This window comes from Myotis daubentonii, chromosome 11 (genome assembly GCF_963259705.1).
Source record: "Myotis daubentonii chromosome 11, mMyoDau2.1, whole genome shotgun sequence".
NCBI lineage: Eukaryota > Metazoa > Chordata > Mammalia > Chiroptera > Vespertilionidae > Myotis > Myotis daubentonii.
This window is the reverse complement of record NC_081850.1, coordinates 46,865,055-46,884,526: the sequence shown is the minus strand read 5'-3', so window position 1 is coordinate 46,884,526 and position 19,472 is coordinate 46,865,055. Positions and strand designations below refer to the sequence as shown.

Genomic DNA, 19,472 nt, shown 5'->3' with positions numbered 1-19,472 from the left:
AAGAGGTTTGGAAATTCAGTCAGGTTGACATCTCTTTGTTGTGGAGACGTTTTTTCTAGCCCTGGAGCATTGCTGTCCTCCATAAATACTGGGGGCTGTGCTCCACCTCGTAGCACCTAGAAGTCACTAATAATGGTTTGACTTAAGATTCCATCTTAGTTCCAGGTTCCTTCACCCTGTGTTTTAACGCTAGACATGTAATTGGGAAATCTTCCACCCACTTGTTTACTATTTAAATAAATCGTTAAAGTACCTTTTAGGAGTCAGAGCCTAAAGGGAAAAGAAAACGTTAACTACATTTGGGGTAAAATGGCCTCTTAGGAAACATGTTGTGAAGAGAGGCCACCCTGGCTTCTGGCCAAAGGACACTTCAGTGGCCGTGTCCTCCCACCCCCTTTTTCCATTACTGAATTTACTTCTGGTTCCTCTGATGTCTAGATTCCACAGTCAGTTTATTTAGTGAATTTGAAAATTACCTGTTATGACATTTGGGTGTTTTTGTCTATTAAATACGAAAAGTAACATACCTGTTTTGTGCCTTATTATCACCATGTGGGTTTAGTTTAACTTCTGTTTTTCTACCCTTTGATCATCTGGGAATGTGTAGCTAATTTCTTGAGATTATATTGACATATGAGGCCCTTTCTTTTGATGTGAGGTACGTTAACCTGCTAGACAATTAACCCTCTCTTTATTTCTCTACCTCTTCCCTTCTTCAGAAATTACTTTCTGCTTATCATATATAAGTAGTTTGTATAGTTCTTGTGTAGTCGTGCTGTTTGCCGATAGTGGTTGGATTCGTGGCTAGAATTTTTGAATTTAGCTTTGAAATGGCTGTATTTTAAATTTATCTTTGTCTCACTTGCTGTCCATGAAATCTCTTGATTTGTATCTTTTTCCTGCATTGGAGCCTCGTTGCTGCCTCAGCACATCAACAAATTTGAAAATATTTAATTGATGGAGGAAGAAGGGCCTAGGACACAGAATCATAAGTGTCAACTTTGGCCAGAGATCCTCCCAGTTTATTGATCAGGCCATCTCTTCTTGTTTTCTCTTTCTGGTAATTTACTTTTTCATATCCATATGCTTTTTCTGCATTTGCCTTTTTAATAACAGGAATAGCAATATAGTCAACTACATAAGGAAACAAACAAAAAGTTTTCTATCTTAATACTTTGAAGTCCTCAACTTGTAGTAATTTGTTAATAAAGCCCTCTATTCTGTTGGGATGGCAAACTGGAAAAGTCCTGGGAAAGAAGTAAAGGATTTTAGAGGTGTTTTGGGTTGGATGTACAGACCCTAAGAAACGTTAAGTGTCATATTGGCAAAGAGAAAATTTTTTACCATTGTAGATGAATTAAAGTCTTGAGGACCTGTTTTCGTTTGCTGAAATCTTAGAGTAATATGACTGATTTTCTTATGACCCCTTGTCACACCCTCCCACCCCCAGCCACCACCTTCACTCTCCTGGTTCTTGAAGCTAAGAGTACACTCCAGAATCATAATTGCACTATTCTCATCTTAGAATGAGCCCAGACACTCCAGCCCTCCAAGCCTCCTGTGCCCAGGGCTCTGTAAAGAAGTGCACGCATATGTTGACATGTCTGATGTCTCTTGTAGTGCAGGGTGGGTGTCTCCTTCCTGCTGGGCCCACGTTCTCCCTATTGAGGTGAAAATGTCAGCAGTAGTGCTGATATGGAAGCTACAGTAAAGGTTCGAACTCCACGTTTATAATCAGCCTGTCCTGGACCGGGATCTTGGTTCTCCCACTTACTAGTCAGGGCGTAGGGGGGCAGTTGTCCTCTCCTGTACTACTTCCCTCCTCTCTAAATACGAAGGGATAGCACGCTGCCTCCTGGGACATGGGAACCAAGGTCGAATCTGCGGTGTACTTCATAACTTTTCTGGAAGTACTGTCCCACATCACGTCATTTACTCCACACCTCAGCAGTCAGGTGTACAGGGTCAGCCTTGCCACGGCTCATTGTAAAAGTAGGGAAATGATGCCCAGATGAGCTAGATAAGATCCGCACATCTTAGTAGTGGCTAAACTGAGACTCTAACCTGTCTCCTCACTAGTTACTGCATTCTTTTCAGCCACCAGCCACAGGATCGAGCATGCTGCCTGTGACCTGTGGCTGTGCCTGCCTCAGCTTGCTTTGCAAGGTTCTTGCATCCACTGGGTTCTGCTGGCTTGGATTTCACTCCTTTATTATAGTTGCTTTTGTTGCGTTTCTGTTCATATCAGCTATTGGGGGACTGCTCTCCTCCCCCCCTTGGGAAAGTTGATACCATCTTTTATCAATATTTGGTTCAACTACTAGAAATTCCTTGGGAAAAGTTGGCTGGTATAACCCAGGAGGTCAGAGGACTCTCCACATTCTCATAGTAGCTTAGCTGACTTCCCTTGCCAGAGCAACTTTTCACGCCTTCATTTATAAGTGATAGGTAGTAGTAACAGCTCAGAGCATTGGGGTTCATTCAATGAGTGCCAGCTGTGTGCTAGCTGGTGAAGTCACCCATCCGTCTCCAAAGAACGCTGGAATGAGACAGACAGACGTGAACTCGTGCAGCAAATAGCCCAGAATGTGAGACGTGCCGTAGTCGAGATTGAGAGGAGGATACAGGATGAGCCAGACCCTGGGAAAGAATCATCCCGCCTGGGGTGGTGTGCCAGGCGAGGGAGGGAGGACGTGAGTGCACGTCTGAGGGAGGCAGTGCTGGCTTAGGCAGCAGGGAACAGCCTGTGTGCAACACGGAGAGGAACAGCCCAGCCCACGATTTTTAGGGGACTGGCCTGCTCCACGTGGCTGAGAGCTTAGGATAAAGGATGGTGCCGTGAAAGAGGCTCAGTTGTGAAGAACTGGGTTCCAAAGAGCTTGACGAGCGAGCAAAGGTTTTTGACATAATCAGATTTTTGATACCTGAAAATACGCAAGAAATCCTACGCCAAGCGTGCCAAGTCCACAGCCCGAGGGGGTCTTGGCCACAGCCTTTATCTCTGGGGTCCGTGGTTCTTCATTACTGTTTACTGGCTTCTGCTGCTGCTGTTGCTATCTATTTATAGGGAACCAATAACTCTGTAAACACCTGTTTTCCTTTGGTCACAGAGCACAGCATAGTTTTATTAACAGGAGCCAGCCTGCCAGGAAAAAACAACCTGCTTCCCTGAACGCAGTCTTGTTTCCAGTTTTCCACGGCTACTACGAGGCATCCCTGTGGGGACTCTCAAGTTCCTCCCTCTCTGCTGTGCGCCCAATAAATGAAGAGTCTCGTGCTTGACCATGTGTGATTTCATTCGGGTTTTAGTCCGTGATGTCCAGTGGGCTTTATTCTTTTCAGTTCTACAACCGGCTTTCACATTAGGATCCTGACCTGCAGGTGCTTGGTTCAGAAAGCTGGCGGGGTGAGGTGGAGGCTCCGTTCGCTTTCTTGGATAAGGTGGGTGGCCCTAGCAGTTTTGCCCTAATGAGGGCTCTAGGGACTGTTCTTTCTGCCCCACAGATTGCCACAATCCTATCCAACTGTCCTCTTCTCTGTGCCGTCTCCCCACCCTCCTGTGCCTTTGAATTTCCTGATTTTGTGCCTGTCCGTTGCCCTGTGCTTTCCTGACTCCCACCTGCACCGTCCTCACTTTCCGCATATCCTGACCCTCGCTTGTCCAGTGGTCCAGATACGAGCCCTTGTTTTAGCATATCCTCTTCCTCTTCCAAAGTCATGGGTGTTTAATACGGATGCTGCCATTGCCCAAAGGCCCCTGCAGGTGTCAGGCACTGTGTTGTGCCCTGCAATTTTGCAGCTGTCATCTCTTAGTCATTACCACAGCCCCTTCAACCTTTGTGTTGTATTATTATTTCTACATTGTGGACCAACAAACAGACATGTGACAGGCCGCAGGTGGTTAGGCCAGTAGGAAGGCCACTGTTAGCGAGGCCAGTGAGCTGGGGCTTCATGACTCAGGTTCATTTAAACCAAAGCCTGGGCTCTCAACTTGGCTGTGAGCCTAGTCTAACATGTTCATTGGTCAGGAGCCCCCCCCCCCCCCCCAACTTTTTGAATAAACTAATGAATCTAAGATTGTAATTATTGAAATAGGAAAGTGTGTGAATCACCTGTATATAGCTCAGTGACTTCACCAAAAGCTCTCTAGAACCCTCCTGTGTCCCTTTGGGTCAACCAGGGTGACCACCACTCAGATTTTGAATTTTGTCTATGATTGAATGTAAAGGCAGTCACACCATACTCTTTCTGAATTCAGTCTTGAGATATATTCATAAATATTCTCTGTTTATTCCCCTTCCTGGTTGGTCTGACCTTTCCCAGCTCCTCAGTCAGAAACTTAAGTTTCCTCCTGCATCTCTTGAACATCCTCATGGTGCACCATCAGCGCGGCCTTTTCTCGGAGGCAGTCCTGTTCTTCCTGTGGATGAAAAGCGAATTCCAAACCATCTCGCTTGCTCCCCTAGTCACTGCTTCCAGTCCACTCCTCTCTGGGACCCTCCACACTCTGCATCGTTGTTCTGATTTGTTCATTTGATTAGGCTCCCAGCACAGTGGCCAGTGCCTGCTTCCTCCAAGGCCCCCTGGGATTGAGGTATTAACATCTATATGGGCTTCCCCTGGGACGGACAGGTGTTCACAGCTCCTGGCAGCAGTTCACTGCCATGTGAATCAGTTTTAAATTGCTCAGCATGATCACAGACCTCCTGCACAGCATAAAGCAGAGGATGCCTGGGGCAGAGGTGGCCTCTTCCAGAGACAACAGGACAGCTCTTTGCCTGGACATGGTGCATCTGTTTTGATCTGGAACATTTAACTCTGTAATAAGCAGGGTTCCAGTGGACGCAAGAAAAAATTTTCTTCCCCTAAAAACCCAGAATTGCTGAGAGGCTCCTGATGGAAACTTGGCCTATGTGGAAGTGATTTATGGCAGAGAAACTGACCTTCACACCTGCCGTTGTCATCACAGCACAGAAAGCTTTGAGAGGCAAGTTCTCTCCCTGTGCCAACCACTGTTCTCCCTAAATACATTTCAATTCGATTGTATTTTTTTAACTCAGTTTACATTCAGTATTATTTTGTATTAGTTTTCTTCCCAGGGCAATAAAATGCTATTTGATTTCAAATATAATAAATGGCATAGGTTCGATTAACTATAATGTGCATGTATTGAACTATCATGTGGACTTGTTACATTACTAAGGGCAGCAAAGAATACTGTTGGATTAAAAAGTATGAGGTTTAGTGGTTTGGTGACATAAGGGCTTTGAGCTGTAGTTGTTTTATGTGTGTATTTGGTGCCCAGGGCAGTCTGTGTGGTTCCCATTTTGTGTGCTTGGTTATTTAGATGAAGAGTAACGTTAAGGATTTGGGCCACATAGCCATTTAATATTAGTTATGGTAACCAGTTTGTCAGGAGAGAACAGATATGTAAGATTGTATCCTTTGATTGGGGACAGGGGTGAATTCTTCTGAAAGTCATGTGTTTGATATTTTGCTTTTATAGAGGGAAAATAATAGCATGTATTTTATTTTCAAGCCAAGCATGTATGTGGGTTTTACTTTACGTGCAGGCCAGTAGAGACCTGATACCTTGTATCAGTTTTCAATTTTGTGCTTGTTAAGTTATTTTACAAATTTTGAGTTGGCATCAAAATGAAAACTTAAATTCTGTATTAATACTCATAGTCTTTAGATCTGTAAAGGGACTGCAAGGTGGCAATGACAAGTTCCAGAGAGTGTCCAGATTTACCCCAGAGGGTTATGGGAAGGAGGACACTTTATATACTTCATTTATTGTTTACTAGTGGCCCTGCGCACGAATCCGTGCATAAGTAGTTCACTGCTGCTTGCCTCAGCTGGCCGCCCCACCCACCGCCGCTCATAGCTCTCCGCTGCACGTAGCTCGCTGCCCCGTCACTTGTAGCTTGTTGCCCCATCCTCCCGTTGATCGGTTGTTACGTGACAGCGTCCCAACCAATTTGCATATTACCCTATTATAAGTATAGATGTATAGGGACATATAGAAAAGGTTTAATGTGGACCTTCTAGATCACCTAGGGATGCTTCTGGCGAAAGAAAGAAAGCATAGTTTTTGGTGCCATGTGCCTAATTCCATCGGTTTGGATGTGGGGTGAACATATAAGTAGTTTCATTCTCTAAAGTATCTTATTATCTTTGTGTATCTTTTATAACATTTGTTATATATTAGTGCTGGGAGTTTTTACATGAGGGAGAAAATACTCATTGAGATTTTGGTGTGGAAACAGAAGTGTGCACTAAGATTAGTTTGTTTGTATTTAATAGGAGAAGAAAACAAAAGCTTAAATAGCAGAGAAGTTTATTTCTCTCTCCCAGAGTGTCACCAAGGCCTCTGCTCTTTCTGTTCTGCTTCCCTCAGCAATTGATTTCCATCTTCAGAGTCACCTTTTGGCCCAAAAGGCTGCTGAAGCTCCAGTCATTTTGCTTATCTTGCTGGCAGCAGGAAGGAGGAAGAGAAGAGAGCAGGCACACCTCCCCTTTTATAATTCTTTTTCTTTCTTTCGTTTCTTTAATTAATAAATTTATTTCTTAGGGCAGTTTTACCTACATCTCTGTGGTCAGAACAGGGACTCAACTGGCAGTAAGAAAGCTGGGAAGAGTAGTCTTTTAGCTGGGAGCTTTGCTGGAGTTCATGGCCAAGGTGTACAGGGAGATTGTTGAAGGAGAAATGTGAAATTTCTGTCACAAAGCCATTGACCCTAGAGAATTTCTTTTCTTTTCTCTTGGTTATGCAAAACAGAGTTTAAAGTCTTAAATTGGTACCTTTAGAAAGCTGTATTTGTTTGTGTTGAGAGGCACTGTTTACTGTTTATAATTATTATGAGTTCATAAGCGCTTGAGATATCATCAAAAATAATCATTTAAAATTATATAAAGAAACTAGAGGCCCTGTGCATGAAAATTCATGCACTGGAGGGGTGGTCCCTCAGCCCGGCCTGCCCCTCTCACAGTCCGGGAGCCCTTAGGGGCGGGAGGCGACCCGGCAATCAGGGGAAGGTGACGCCCCCATCACACCTCTGCTGCTGCCAATGCTGACAGCGCAATCCTCAGCCAGCCCTGGTTACCTGAGCCTCGGGGGGGGGGGCCGGGCAGCTAGGCAGCTGCCATCCGAGGCTTGCCTGCGTCTGGGGGTCTAGGGGTCTCCAGAGGCAGGCACGCAGAGCGGCCTTGCCGCGTGCCTGCCACCCCGGTGAGGCTGAGGGGACTGGGCACTGCCATCTTGTGGCTGTGGGCACCGCCATCTTTGAGGGTGTGGCAGTCAATTAGCATATCCCCTCCTCATTGGCTGTGGGCGCCGCCATCTTTGAGGGTGGGGCAGTAAATTAGCATATTCCATCCTTATTGGCTGTGGGCACTACCATCTTTGCAATGGCGTGAGGGTCAATTAGCATATTCCCTCTTTATTATCTAGGATAATCAACACTAATAAAAGAGAAAAATGGTAATTGGCATACGACGATACCCTTTTCATTGGCTAATCAGGGCTATATGCAAATTAACTGCCAACTAAGATTGGCAGTTAACTGCCAACAAGATGGCGATTAATTTGCATATGTAGGCACAATGCAGGGAGGTGAAAGGGAAAGCAGGAAGAAGCCCCCTGCCACTGACAGTGATCGGAAACCCAGGGGGGAGCTAAGAACTGGGGGGCAGGGCAAAGGCGGCCCTGGGGCCGCCTTTGCCCTGCCCCCCAGCCATGATCAGAGAATCAGGCACCTTTTCCACCCTGGCCAGTGATAGCAGGAAGTAGGGGTGGAGCCAGCGATGGGAGCTGGGCACGGTCGAAGCTGGCAGTCCCGGGAGCTAGGGGCCCTTTGCCTGGGCCTAAAGCGGAGCCCACGATTGCGAGGCCGCTGCAGCTGTGGGTCCCCGCTGCCCGGGCCGAACGCCTAGGCTAGAGGCATCAGGCCTGGGCTGGGGGCAGAACCAGTGATGGGGGGAAATGAGGGTCCCCTGCCCAGGCCTGACGCCTCTGTCAGAGGCGTCAGGCCTGGGCAAGGGGCCAATCCTGCAATTGGAGGGTGATGGGGGTCAACGCCTGAGGGTTCCCAGTATGTGAGAGGGTGCAGGCTGGGCTGAGGGACACTCCCCCCCCCCCCCACCCAGTGCACGAATTTCGTGCACTGGGCCCCTAGTACAGTTATAAAGTACATGGAAGGAGGCATGTTATGTTCATTTGGAGGCACATTTAGTGTTTTATAATTGGATTTGAAGAAATGCTTTATGGACTGGATACACACAATTTAAAAATTTAAATACAGTTCAATATATGTGTCTTTTGGTACACCTTAGAGTTCTGTTACTCTCTTAAATTTGTTTCATCAATAAATGCTTCAACTTACATTGATTATAAAAGGAAATCATAACAAGCAAATCTTTCCTTTTCTTTGTCTTTCTCACAGAAGTGTGTGGAGGTTGTGACTAACTGCTTTATGATAGATGTTTTTTTCTGTTTTCCTCTCCTGCCCTTCTCTCTTCTCCAATCATCCCCTGTCCCAAAGTGCCTACTCTTTCCATGTGACGGCAGACGGGCAGATGCAGCCTGTCCCTTTCCCCCCCGACGCCCTCATCGGACCCGGCATCCCCCGACACGCTCGCCAGATCAACACCCTGAACCACGGGGAGGTGGTGTGCGCAGTGACCATCAGCAACCCCACGAGACACGTGTACACGGGTGGGAAGGGCTGCGTCAAGGTCTGGGACATCAGCCACCCCGGCAATAAGAGCCCTGTCTCTCAGCTTGACTGTCTGGTGAGTGAGCAGAACCCGGTGCACAAGGGTAATTTCTCCCCGGAGACTCAGTAAGGAAATAGCTGTCCAGGCCTGGGTTTTAATTCCCATTAGGAGGAAATGGAAGCCCATTTTGTTTCCTGTGTTAGCGATTTAGCTTCTTGCCACCCCTCTCCCATAGAAGTGAAGTTTTCATTTGCTGCTCTTTCGGTGGTTAAATCCCATGATGGATTTCTTTTAGAAAAATATTTTAGAGTCATTTACAGAAGCTGTCCTTGTTCGAATGTGTATTCAAAAGGGGGTTTCCCATTTAATGGATGAAAGCTCAGCTAGCCCAGGACTCCTAGCCCTGCAACCCACTCAACTTTTAATTTCCCTGCAGCCTTTGGATAAATATTGAATAGTAAACATTTGATAACGTGGCATTACAACCAGTCTGAACAGAGTCTGTGTTTTCAGGGAGGCCTGGGGAGCTGGCTGGGTTTTATTACCTTAACTTCAGGAAAGGGTTAATGGATCACACTGTGAGAAATCAGGGCAGCTGTCAGCAAAGCAGGAGTGGTGAGAAGGCTTTCCCAGGTGCCTCATCCACCTCTCAGCATCTGAGAATACCACTGTGCATTTTCCAGGATCTTAGGACGCGCTGGGCATGCTCTGGTCGCTCAGCTGTAACCCCGGGATCTACAAACCACATATGGTTGGCCTGAGGCAGGCAAAAGGCCACCCTGCCCCTGGCTGGAGTCTGCCTGCACGCAGCTGTACAGGTGGGGCTCTTCACTCACTGCCTGCCTGGACTCCGGAGCGTGCTTCCAAAAAGAAGGGTGGCAGGATTTCCAACCTTTGAGTGAGAGACCGTGGTGAAAACATAGCAAAAATAACTCAGCTATGTCTATTTGGGTTGAAGGATAGCAGTTATTTCTTTTGGGGGTAGGGCTGTCATTTTAAGTCCCACTTCCCTTTTTTAAGATGTGTTGATTTTGATGGAGAGATGCCCTCTTTTATTAATTTCTTTTGTCTTTGGATTGAGAGGCATAAATAATGACAGCAGCCAGGTTACCGGAAAGCAGCTCTGTTAAATTCCTAGACAAGGAGGCACCTGGCTAATGAGGACATGGTGCAGGCCTAGGTACAGGTAAGAGTAATGGACACCAAAGCATAGGCAGGGGGTCTACAGTCCCCAAATACTAGTAATGGTAAACAGAGAATGATGAGATCAAATATTTATAAACCAGCTTTGAGAAGAGCTTTCTTCCTAGAGAAGTCTGTGTGTATCTACCTCACATCTACTGATAACTTCAGTTCTGTCTGCTCAGTGAGAACTGGACGTGAGGGACAGTCCTGTCTGAGCTTGCAATCCTTTGAGTTCATTTTGTTTACTCTTTCCAGGGAGGCAGCTGCAATCGGATCCCGATATTTACGACAGAATTCTTGCTTGTTAGTGTCCGTGAAATACCACTTTTCAGGTCAAAAACCAAGATAGCAGTTAGAGAACATGGCATTGTTATGGCTTAGTGTGTAGTACATGCAGCGATTGAATTGTATTTATTTCACAGAACAGAGATAACTACATCCGTTCCTGCAAATTGCTCCCCGATGGCTGCACTCTGATAGTGGGAGGGGAGGCCAGCACTCTGTCCATCTGGGACCTGGCCGCCCCGACCCCTCGCATCAAGGCGGAGCTGACGTCCTCGGCCCCTGCCTGCTACGCCCTGGCCATCAGCCCCGACTCCAAGGTCTGCTTCTCCTGCTGCAGCGACGGCAACATCGCCGTGTGGGACCTGCACAACCAGACGCTGGTGAGGTGAGCACAGGTGGTTTTCTATTAGCGGGGCGGTCAGAAGGCCTCCTGTCTCTCCTGCTTCTCCAGCTGCCCCAGGCACTCAGCCCACACATTCAGATCTTACTGTGTGCCAGGCTGGGAGCCGGGTATTGGGAGTGCAAAGACGGAGTTGTGTGGCTTCCCTTGGGGGACTCACCATCTTGATGCTGTGCTCGAGTGTCTCCTAGACTTTATATTTAACTTCCTAATGTTCCCATTTTCATTCTTCAGACACATATAGGTGCCAGGCTCGTTTAAGAAGTATTCCTGGCTTTCGCCACATGGCAGCACATTATGGATTCCATGGCGGTAGGAAGGGTCCTCAGTGGTAGATGGTTTTGGCTTTTTTTGTTGTTATTGTTAATCCTCACCCGAGGATATTTTCCCATGGATTTTTAGAGAGAGTGGAAGGGAGGGGGAGAGATGGAGAGAGAGAAGCATCGACATGAGAGAGACCCATTGCTTGGTTGCCTCCTGCACAACTGCAACCGAGGTACATGCCTTTGACTAGACTCAAGCTCGGGACCCTTCAGTCTTCAGGCTGACGCTCTATCCACTGAGCCAAACCCGCTAGGTCAGATAGTTTTGACTTTGGCTAGAACCTTGTTTGTGCAAACAGGAGCCAACTAATAAAGGATAACAAAACAAACAAAAAGAACATTTGAAGAGGAGATTGCACGAATTTCACACACATTGTTTTTCAAATATCTGTGTTTGTTTCTATTTATTTATTTATTTACTTATTTATTTTGATTTCAGAGAGAGAGGGAGAGGGAGAAAGAGAAAGAAACATCAGTGATAAGAGAGAATCATTGATTGGCTGCCTCCTGCACACCCCACACTGAGGATTGAGCCCACAACCTGGGCATGTGCCCTTGATCAGAATCAAACCTGGGACCCTTCAGTCCGCAAGCTGACACTCTTTCCATTAAGCCAAACCAGCTAGGGCATATCCGTGTTTCTTGATAACTAGCTAACTAAGCCCTGTCTAGAGTCGCTCACCAGGAAAGAGCCTGACTTCCTGGAACCTGTGCTTCTAACCGTAGCAAGAGCTGCACTCACCACCTTTGTGTCTTCTTGGCTCCGGCAGCTCCCTCCCTCCACCTAAGTCAGTGCTCACATTAGAGATCTTACGGAAAAATCTTTGAAAATGTAAGCGCTAAAACATCCAGGCAAAACTAGCATCTTTCGCCCTTTCATTTCACAGTTCATCTTCACTCTGAAACACTTGTTTATGGTGTGATTTTAGGCTCATGAATTGCTTAGCAGGCCTCCTCCCAATGCTTTGGGCCCGTGTGCTAGAGGAAGGGCTGGACAGACCGTGGAGGTCATCAGAGCAGCTCCCTCTTGTTCCAGTGAGGGTCTCCGAGCCAGGCTCTGTCCCTCTGTGCACGTGACAGTGTGGTGGTTATTTCTCTCTTACCACTCACTGGGCAGAATGAGCAAATTAATGGAGCTAGAGCTGACAACTGCTTCAAACTTTTAACCTAGCAAGTGCTCATATTTTTTTTCTGTGTGTGTGTGTGTGTGTGTTTGTTTTTTTAACTTAGGAAATAGTACTTTCATAATACCAGTTCTCAGTGCTTTCAACTATTAACCCATTTAATCCTCATAATGTCAACACTCCTGTTACTCTGATTTTATAGAAGAGGAGCTTGAGGCACAGAGAGGTTAAGTTTACCTCCCTGGGGTCTCACAGTCCGGCATGATGGAGCTGTGGTTGGGTCCGGGCATTCTGTTCTCATGTCTGTGTTCTGAACCCCTGCTCTGTGCCAGCCCCCTGGAGATCAGTACCTATTGGATATAATGAGGTGGTGCTTCATAAACCTCTTTCTCAGTTTGGACCGGCCACCTATGGATACCAGCTACTCTGAGCGACAGGGCAGTGTAGAGTCTATGAATATCTTTGTATCTACTGTGACCCGCACTTTCTGAACAGTCCTGGGGTCTGCCTTGTCGGAGCCCGAGAGTGGTGCAGAGATGTGTGGACAGAGGGATGGAGGGACACCTACCAACCGCTGTACATCAGCAAAGACATTTGTAGTCAAGGAGTGAGAGTATTTCATGAGTTCTAAGTAAGACGAAGTGAGGATGAAATGGAGGGAGTCACTGGTGCTTGGAGGAAAGAGAAGCTGCACTTGCAGCACTTGGAGCAGGGTCTGCCCTAGGCCTGTGTGACTGGTGAGGAGTCTGGAGTTCACTGGGGTGCACATGCATGGTAAGTTTGGGAGAACTGGGGTGTCGGGGAAGGTGGGGACAGAGACAGAAGTTCAGGATGGCTTGCAGAGGAAAGATTTTTGAAGGGATGGCTCTCATGTTGTCTCAGAATTCAGGGCAACAGTGGTGCTGTTTTACTCCCTTACACGCTTACTAAATTCCAAGCGCAGCTTAAAAGTATGGAGACCTGAGGGAATAATAAGTGAGTGGAAAGACAGGTATGGAAAATCCCCTCTTGGCATTGAAATTCCCAGCAGCTCTATACTGGGTCCTGTTACCATTGCGATTGGGCCCCTGAGCTCACCTGTTTTGGTCATTCTCCCGCCAGCTCCCTCCGGGCATGCAGAACCAGGTCCCGGACCCCCAGACTGCCAGCAACTTACATTGATCCCCTCCCCAAGCCGGCCCCACCTGTTGCCTAGCGAAGCATCTGTGCTCAGCAGATCCTGTTGGCTGATTGTTCTTGGTGTCATTTTGTGATTAAAGCTCAAGGTTTCCCTTTAAGAAAACAACCTTGTGCTCAGTCTTGCTGAGGTGCCAGGGGTCAGCTTCAGCAGTTAGCTTTATCTCTGCTCAGCACCTTCGAGTCCGGAGGTGGGCATAACCCTTGTCTCTGGGAGTCCAGATTTCGAATGCAGGGCTTTCTAACACAGAGAGCAAGGATGAGTCGCTGTGAGCTCAGGCTCTGTTGGCTAGAAGGGCACTGCTGTGTTGACTCATCGTTGTGTTGTGAGCGCTGCTAGACCCTGAGCCTGTAATGTGGCCATGCAGGCCTGCAGGATTAAAGCCAGGCCTTCATCTTTCTTTGAGGAATACTGCTGGGATTCTGTGTGGTTGTCTCTCTCTTTTTTTCTTCTTCTAACACAAAAAACACTTTTGCAGACCTGGGAGAGATTTTACCTTCCAGGCGGGTCTTAAGAACAGCTATAGTAGCGTGTTTGACTTCCGTGCAGTGACCTAAGATGGCATTCCATTTCTTTAGCACTTGGATCATGAAGAAAGAAAAAGAAAATCTGCAGGTGCACCGTCTCCCTCCTCGGGGAAGGTTGGTTTGATCTTGTACCTCAGCAGACACTGAGGAGATGACATACCCCGAGTCCAAAGCCAACAACACAACAGTGTTTACCCTGAGCTCTGGCAGGAAATCATTATCCAATCTGGTTTGTTTTATCAGGCAATTCCAGGGCCACACAGACGGGGCCAGCTGTATTGACATTTCTAATGATGGCACCAAGCTCTGGACGGGCGGCCTGGACAACACGGTCAGATCCTGGGACCTGCGTGAAGGGCGGCAGCTGCAGCAGCACGACTTCACCTCACAGGTGCCCGGCTCCTTCTACCTGGAATCTGGGAGGTGGTGTAGTGTGTGTGCGTGTGTGTGTGTGTGTCCTCTCCCTCCGTTCGTACCCCATGACAGTAGTAGCTATACAAACAGACCGGGCTTAAATTTGAGATACTGATTTTTTTTTTTAACCACTAACAAACAAAAAGCCCTTGAAACACTTAGAGTGGTGTCTAAACTCCTGCAGGTTAAGCCCTGATAGCTGTTACAGTCATATATGAGTTCATTTAAGGAATCGGTGCAATCAGGAATGTCCAGTTTTTCCCCGGCAGGTTGGGTCTGCTTCTCCCCATCTCATGTGAGGGTGAGAGCTGATAATTTGATTCACATATAAACAGAGCTTGAAAAGCATGCAGGCACATCACAAGTAGAGGAAAGTCACAACAGCTCTGAAAGTTAATTCATTTTTCTTGCATCAGGGAACATAAAAACATGCTGCAGCCTCTCCCTGGGTGCCTGTTTTATTACTCACCCTTCAGAAAATGGACTCATGGCTGACTACATTTATGGAGTTTTGAAATGATATAAAACTCTCAACTTTGTGGATTGTGAAGATTATTTAGATGACAACATCTGAATCTAGGTGTGTTTGGGGAAAGAGTGCCATTTTAAGGGCTTTCTGATGGTAGAAGTGTTCTTTTCAATATTAGACTTATTTTTTGTAATGAAATAATTTCACTCAGAATAAAAATAGGATAAAAATGGAAAATAATGATATATACTACTAAATTTTGTGTCCCTGTTAAAATTTTGTGGCGTTTCTTCCCTGTGTTAGCCCTTTTTCCCCAGTATGAGTAGGATTTTGTTTGGTCTGCCCTTTTATTTTTTAAACTTCTTGTGGAAATTTTCAAATACATAGGAGAGTACAGAGAATGTGAAAGCATATTTGACAGGACAGAGGATTGTACAGTAAACCCCACCTACCCCTCACCCAGCTTTAAGAGTTAGTGACACGTGGCCCGTCTTGTCTCATCTACCACTCCTGCCCCAAACACTAGTAAATGCCAAACATGATGTCATTTCAGCCATAAGTATTTCAGTTAGTATCTGTAAAGACAAGGATCCCTTTAAACAACACATACAAATACCATTAATATTGAGAATAACTTCTCAGTTTCATCACATATAAGTGCTTCCGTTTTTCCAATTGTCTCATATAAAGATGTTTAACACTTGGCTCATCTGGGTTGAGTTGCTTGTTGTCGACTTGACCACAGTCTGGAGTTTGCTGATTCTGTCCTCCTGTTCTTGCTATTTTTCCCCCTTCCCTGTTGCCTTTTTCCATCGTAAGTTCCTAGGCAAACTCATCAGTGAGCCGCTCTGTTCTTGTAGATCTTCTCCCTGGGGTACTGCCCCACCGGGGAGTGGCTGGCCGTGGGCATGGAGAGCAGCAACGTGGAGGTCCTCCACGTGAACAAGCCCGACAAGTACCAGCTGCACCTCCACGAGAGCTGCGTGCTGTCCCTGAAGTTTGCTTATTGTGGTGAGTGCAGCTGAAGGGACCCCTGAGGACAGCGATGGCCTCTGTGGAAAAGACTTTTAGAAAAATAGAGCCGAGACCGTATCTGGAAAAAAATATTGTGCTCTGAGCAGCTGGAAGCAATAATTCCAGTGTCTTAATATGTCCCTCAGAGTACAATGATGTCTGTTTTCCTAATTTGAGAGAAGTCAGCAGGCAATGAAATTGCCTCATACAAGGTTTTGACACGTTTGTTTTTGGTGGGGAGAGTCGGGTCGGGGTGGGGCACAAATAGTTGCAGCACTGAAGAGGGGTGGGAGGGGATTTATTGAAGAGGCAGGCAGGAGTGGAGGGAGTCATGGGGGAGTGACCAGAGTGCGGAGCCCACAATCAGGATGTAGTGAGTAGCTGAGCCTGACAGTTGCACCCTGCAGTGAGGATACAGAGGGAAGAGGTCCACATAGGATCAAACACTTGTTCACAAGGTCGATGCTGGATGAGTAGCTATCACCACTGACCACACTCTGTGCGCCATGCATCGTGTCTGGCATTTTACTTAAGTCTGTCATTTAATCCTTCTTAGCCCCATATTGTCTTGGGGAGACTAACAAGGACAGCAAAGTCACTGATTCCCTGTTTGAGGACCCACTGTGTGCTGGGTGTGGTGCTACCCATCGTGGCTAAGGAGGCCAACATGGTCCTTGCTGCTGCTTTCATTAAACCAAGATCACAGGTGATTCACAGCAGAGCCTGGATTTAAAACTGCTGTCTCTGTTCATAGCATAGCCCAGCCCTTGGACAAGATAGTTCATGATTAAAAATGCACTGGGTTTGATTAAGTCCACGGAGCTAAAGTATAGTAGGGATTTTATCTTGTTAAACAACATCTTCTTTTGCTAATTCTAGGTAAATGGTTTGTGAGTACTGGGAAAGATAACCTCCTTAACGCTTGGCGGACCCCCTACGGAGCTAGTATATTCCAGGTGAGTCGGTTCCTTACCGAGAAGGACAGTTTGGCTTCGGCGTTCCAGTGACACCCCAAGTGGAAGGTGCCTTGGAGGGAGCAGGGCCCCTGAGTATCTCTGTTCTACAGTAAACATGCCCCCACTCTTCTCTCTTCCAGTCCAAAGAGTCCTCATCTGTGCTCAGCTGCGACATCTCTGTGGACGACAAGTACATAGTGACTGGCTCAGGGGACAAGAAGGCTACAGTCTATGAAGTCATCTACTGAAAACATTATGTGGTTTAATGTTTATAGTTGAATTGGGCCAAAATGTTTTGAATTTGTAGAAATAGAAGAATTGTAACTATAAAAACAAGAAAACCTGTTTTTAAACCTTGACACAAAATGACTTTGAGTCTACAAAGAAGAGGTGACGCGTCCACCAACTGAAGGTCATCTATCTGCCTAGACCAAATGGAGCACCGAGGCCAGGTGGACAGAGGGGCCAGGGCTGCGGGCTTGAGGGACAGAGCCTGTGTTCCAGGCAGAGCCGGTCCGTTTCTTTCTGTGTGACCTGCACAGATTACCTTTCTGTTCCTTGCGGTTCCCCTCACGTTCCATCCTTGGTAGTGCAGTGGTGTCTCCAATGAACTTGTTTCCTGGTTTTGCATCTTGTGAAATGTTTTTTTGTATTTTTGTTGAAGGTTAAACATTTGTATAAATTGTAAATATATTTGGTTTATTACAGTAAAGGCTTTAGTACCAATAAGTGGTTTCCCTTTGCCTTCTTGTTTTTATCAATGCTTTGGGATCATTGATGTGGGTTTTATAAGCAAAGTCCAAACAATTGTAGAGGAAGTTTTAAAAGCACTTCTGATGTTGTTAATGTATTTGGTCATGGGTTGCTGTGCAGTGGAACACTTTTGAGTTACTGGAAACCCAACACTAGGTATCGCGAGTAAATCGAAGGTATATAAATAACAGTTTTATTTGGGAAACTAAGATTACTTGGTCAAAATTTATTCTTTTGTTAGGATACTCTTGTCATTCGAGGTCACAGGTGAAAGTTCTGCTTCCCTTGGTGATTCATTGGGAAACAGAATGTTCTTTTCTCCGGGAAGGCTCAGCCTTTTCAAACCTTTAACCTCTCTTTCACAAGCTTCATGTCTCAAGGAGTGGAGGTGACTGGGGCCTAGTGTTAAGATTGATGTTCACGAAGCTGTCGAGTTTATTAACCTGTAAAAGAAAGGTGTGCTGTCAACTGGTTTTGTCTCCATTAATACTTATTTGATCTGTTCTATTAACTTCCTGTTCTTAAGCCAACCACACCCAGCGCTTCACCTCATTGTCCTCCTTAAGGCTTCCCCTGCAGCTCAGCCATGGCTCTCCATCGTGAGTCTGGTCCTCTTTGTGGATGAGCTTTTACTGATTAGACTAGATGAAGTCTAACCCTGGGCTTTGAATAAGTTGCCATGCATGTTTCCTCCTGAAAAGAGTACAGGGCTCGTTCTTTATAAACTTACTGTTTACTGTTATAGTTTAGAAAATAATGAGCAACAATTTTTTTTTTCTATATAAAACTTACTTTCTTTTTTTTTTATTTATTGCTTAAAGTATTACAAAGGGTATTACATATGTGTCCATTTTTTCCCCCTGCCCTAGACAGTCCCCTAGCCTCCCCTATCCCCCAGTGTCTTATGTCCATTGGTTATGCTTATATGCATGCATACAAGTCCTTTAGTTGATCTCTTACCTCCCTACCTCCTGCCCCCCAACCCTCCCCGGCCTTCCTGCTGCAGTTTGACAATCTGTTTGAGGCAGCTCTGCCTCTGTATCTATTATTGTTCAAAAGTTTATAATGGTATGAGCAACAATGTTAAGCCAAGTTTCCTGGCTTTTTAAAAATCTCATCTAAGGACTTTTTAATGTTCTTGCTTTCTTATGATCCCGAGAGCTGTTGGTAGTTCATCTTAATATTTTTTTATTCGCTATTCAGACCTTAATTTTTGTACATTGAACAACATTATTTTGTTTGCTTTTTGCCAAAATAATGCTTGTTTATGTAGAGTTGGTTAAATATTTTCTCTTATTAAGCAAATGGCAAAGCCCTAATTACTAACTTGATTTCTCCCATCCTTTCCTTGTGTAATGAAGCAGGTTTCTGTACCACAGACTCTGATGGCTGCTTAAAGGACTGTGTACCTTCTCTGTTCTCTCTTCTTCCCTGCCTCACTTCCCCATTTTCTGTAATAGCTGGATAGAGGTTAAGTTACTGAAACAGACACCACTATACAGCGGCTCAGAGACCACAAAGGTTTGTGTCTCCCACGTAAGACCCAGAGACCCAGGCCAGCAGTGCTGCTCTGCCTCCAGGTGGCTTCCTCGTCCCCACTTCCAGCCGGCAGTAGACAGAGTGCAAGTCCAGGGGAAGGGATGTGCGCTCGAGCAGGTGACTAGGCATTGGTTCATCCCTCCCAACCCCCATTGATTAGCAAGGGCCTAGTCACTCCCCAGGCTGGGCAATGTGGTCTCCAGCTGGGTGTCCATGAAGAAGGCGGGGGCACATTAAAGAACTCTGAGTTAAAGAAATAGTCTTGTTTTTTCTGTTGTGCATTTTCTCCCCTCATGCTTTGTAGGTTCCCTGGCTTCCGATATTCTTTCTCTAATTGGATTTTCTCTAAGAAGGTCCTTATCAACTCAAGGATTTGCTTTTGGATGAAACACTCATCTGGTCCTGGAAGAGGCATTCTAGAGCTAGTCCCTCTGCTCAGAGGGCTTGGAATCTTAGAGAATTGCCTGGATAAACTGTCTCCCTGCTCATAAAATTGTCATGCCCAGTTTTCAGGGTTTGAGGATCAGAAATGGGCATATGAAACAAGATTGTGAGTGGAGGGGGCATGCATGGGAGATTTCTTCCTAA

General features: G+C 46.1%; 1 protein-coding gene across 11 annotated transcripts in view; it reads left to right on the top strand.

Moving 5' to 3' along the window:
* Nucleotides 1–17,321, top strand: part of LOC132212023 (transducin-like enhancer protein 1) — an 88,479-nt gene extending 71,158 nt beyond the window's left edge. For all 11 annotated transcript variants that reach the window (XM_059657007.1, XM_059657008.1, XM_059657005.1 and 8 more), the window contains 6 exons: nt 8,544–8,793; nt 10,326–10,573; nt 13,983–14,130; nt 15,483–15,633; nt 16,516–16,592; nt 16,733–17,321. In XM_059657007.1, the coding sequence (XP_059512990.1) occupies nt 8,544–8,793; nt 10,326–10,573; nt 13,983–14,130; nt 15,483–15,633; nt 16,516–16,592; nt 16,733–16,840 (982 nt within the window). In that variant the 3' untranslated portion in view covers nt 16,841–17,321. The remainder of the gene's footprint in view (nt 1–8,543; nt 8,794–10,325; nt 10,574–13,982; nt 14,131–15,482; nt 15,634–16,515; nt 16,593–16,732) is intronic.
* Nucleotides 17,322–19,472: the final 2,151 nt, after the last annotated feature.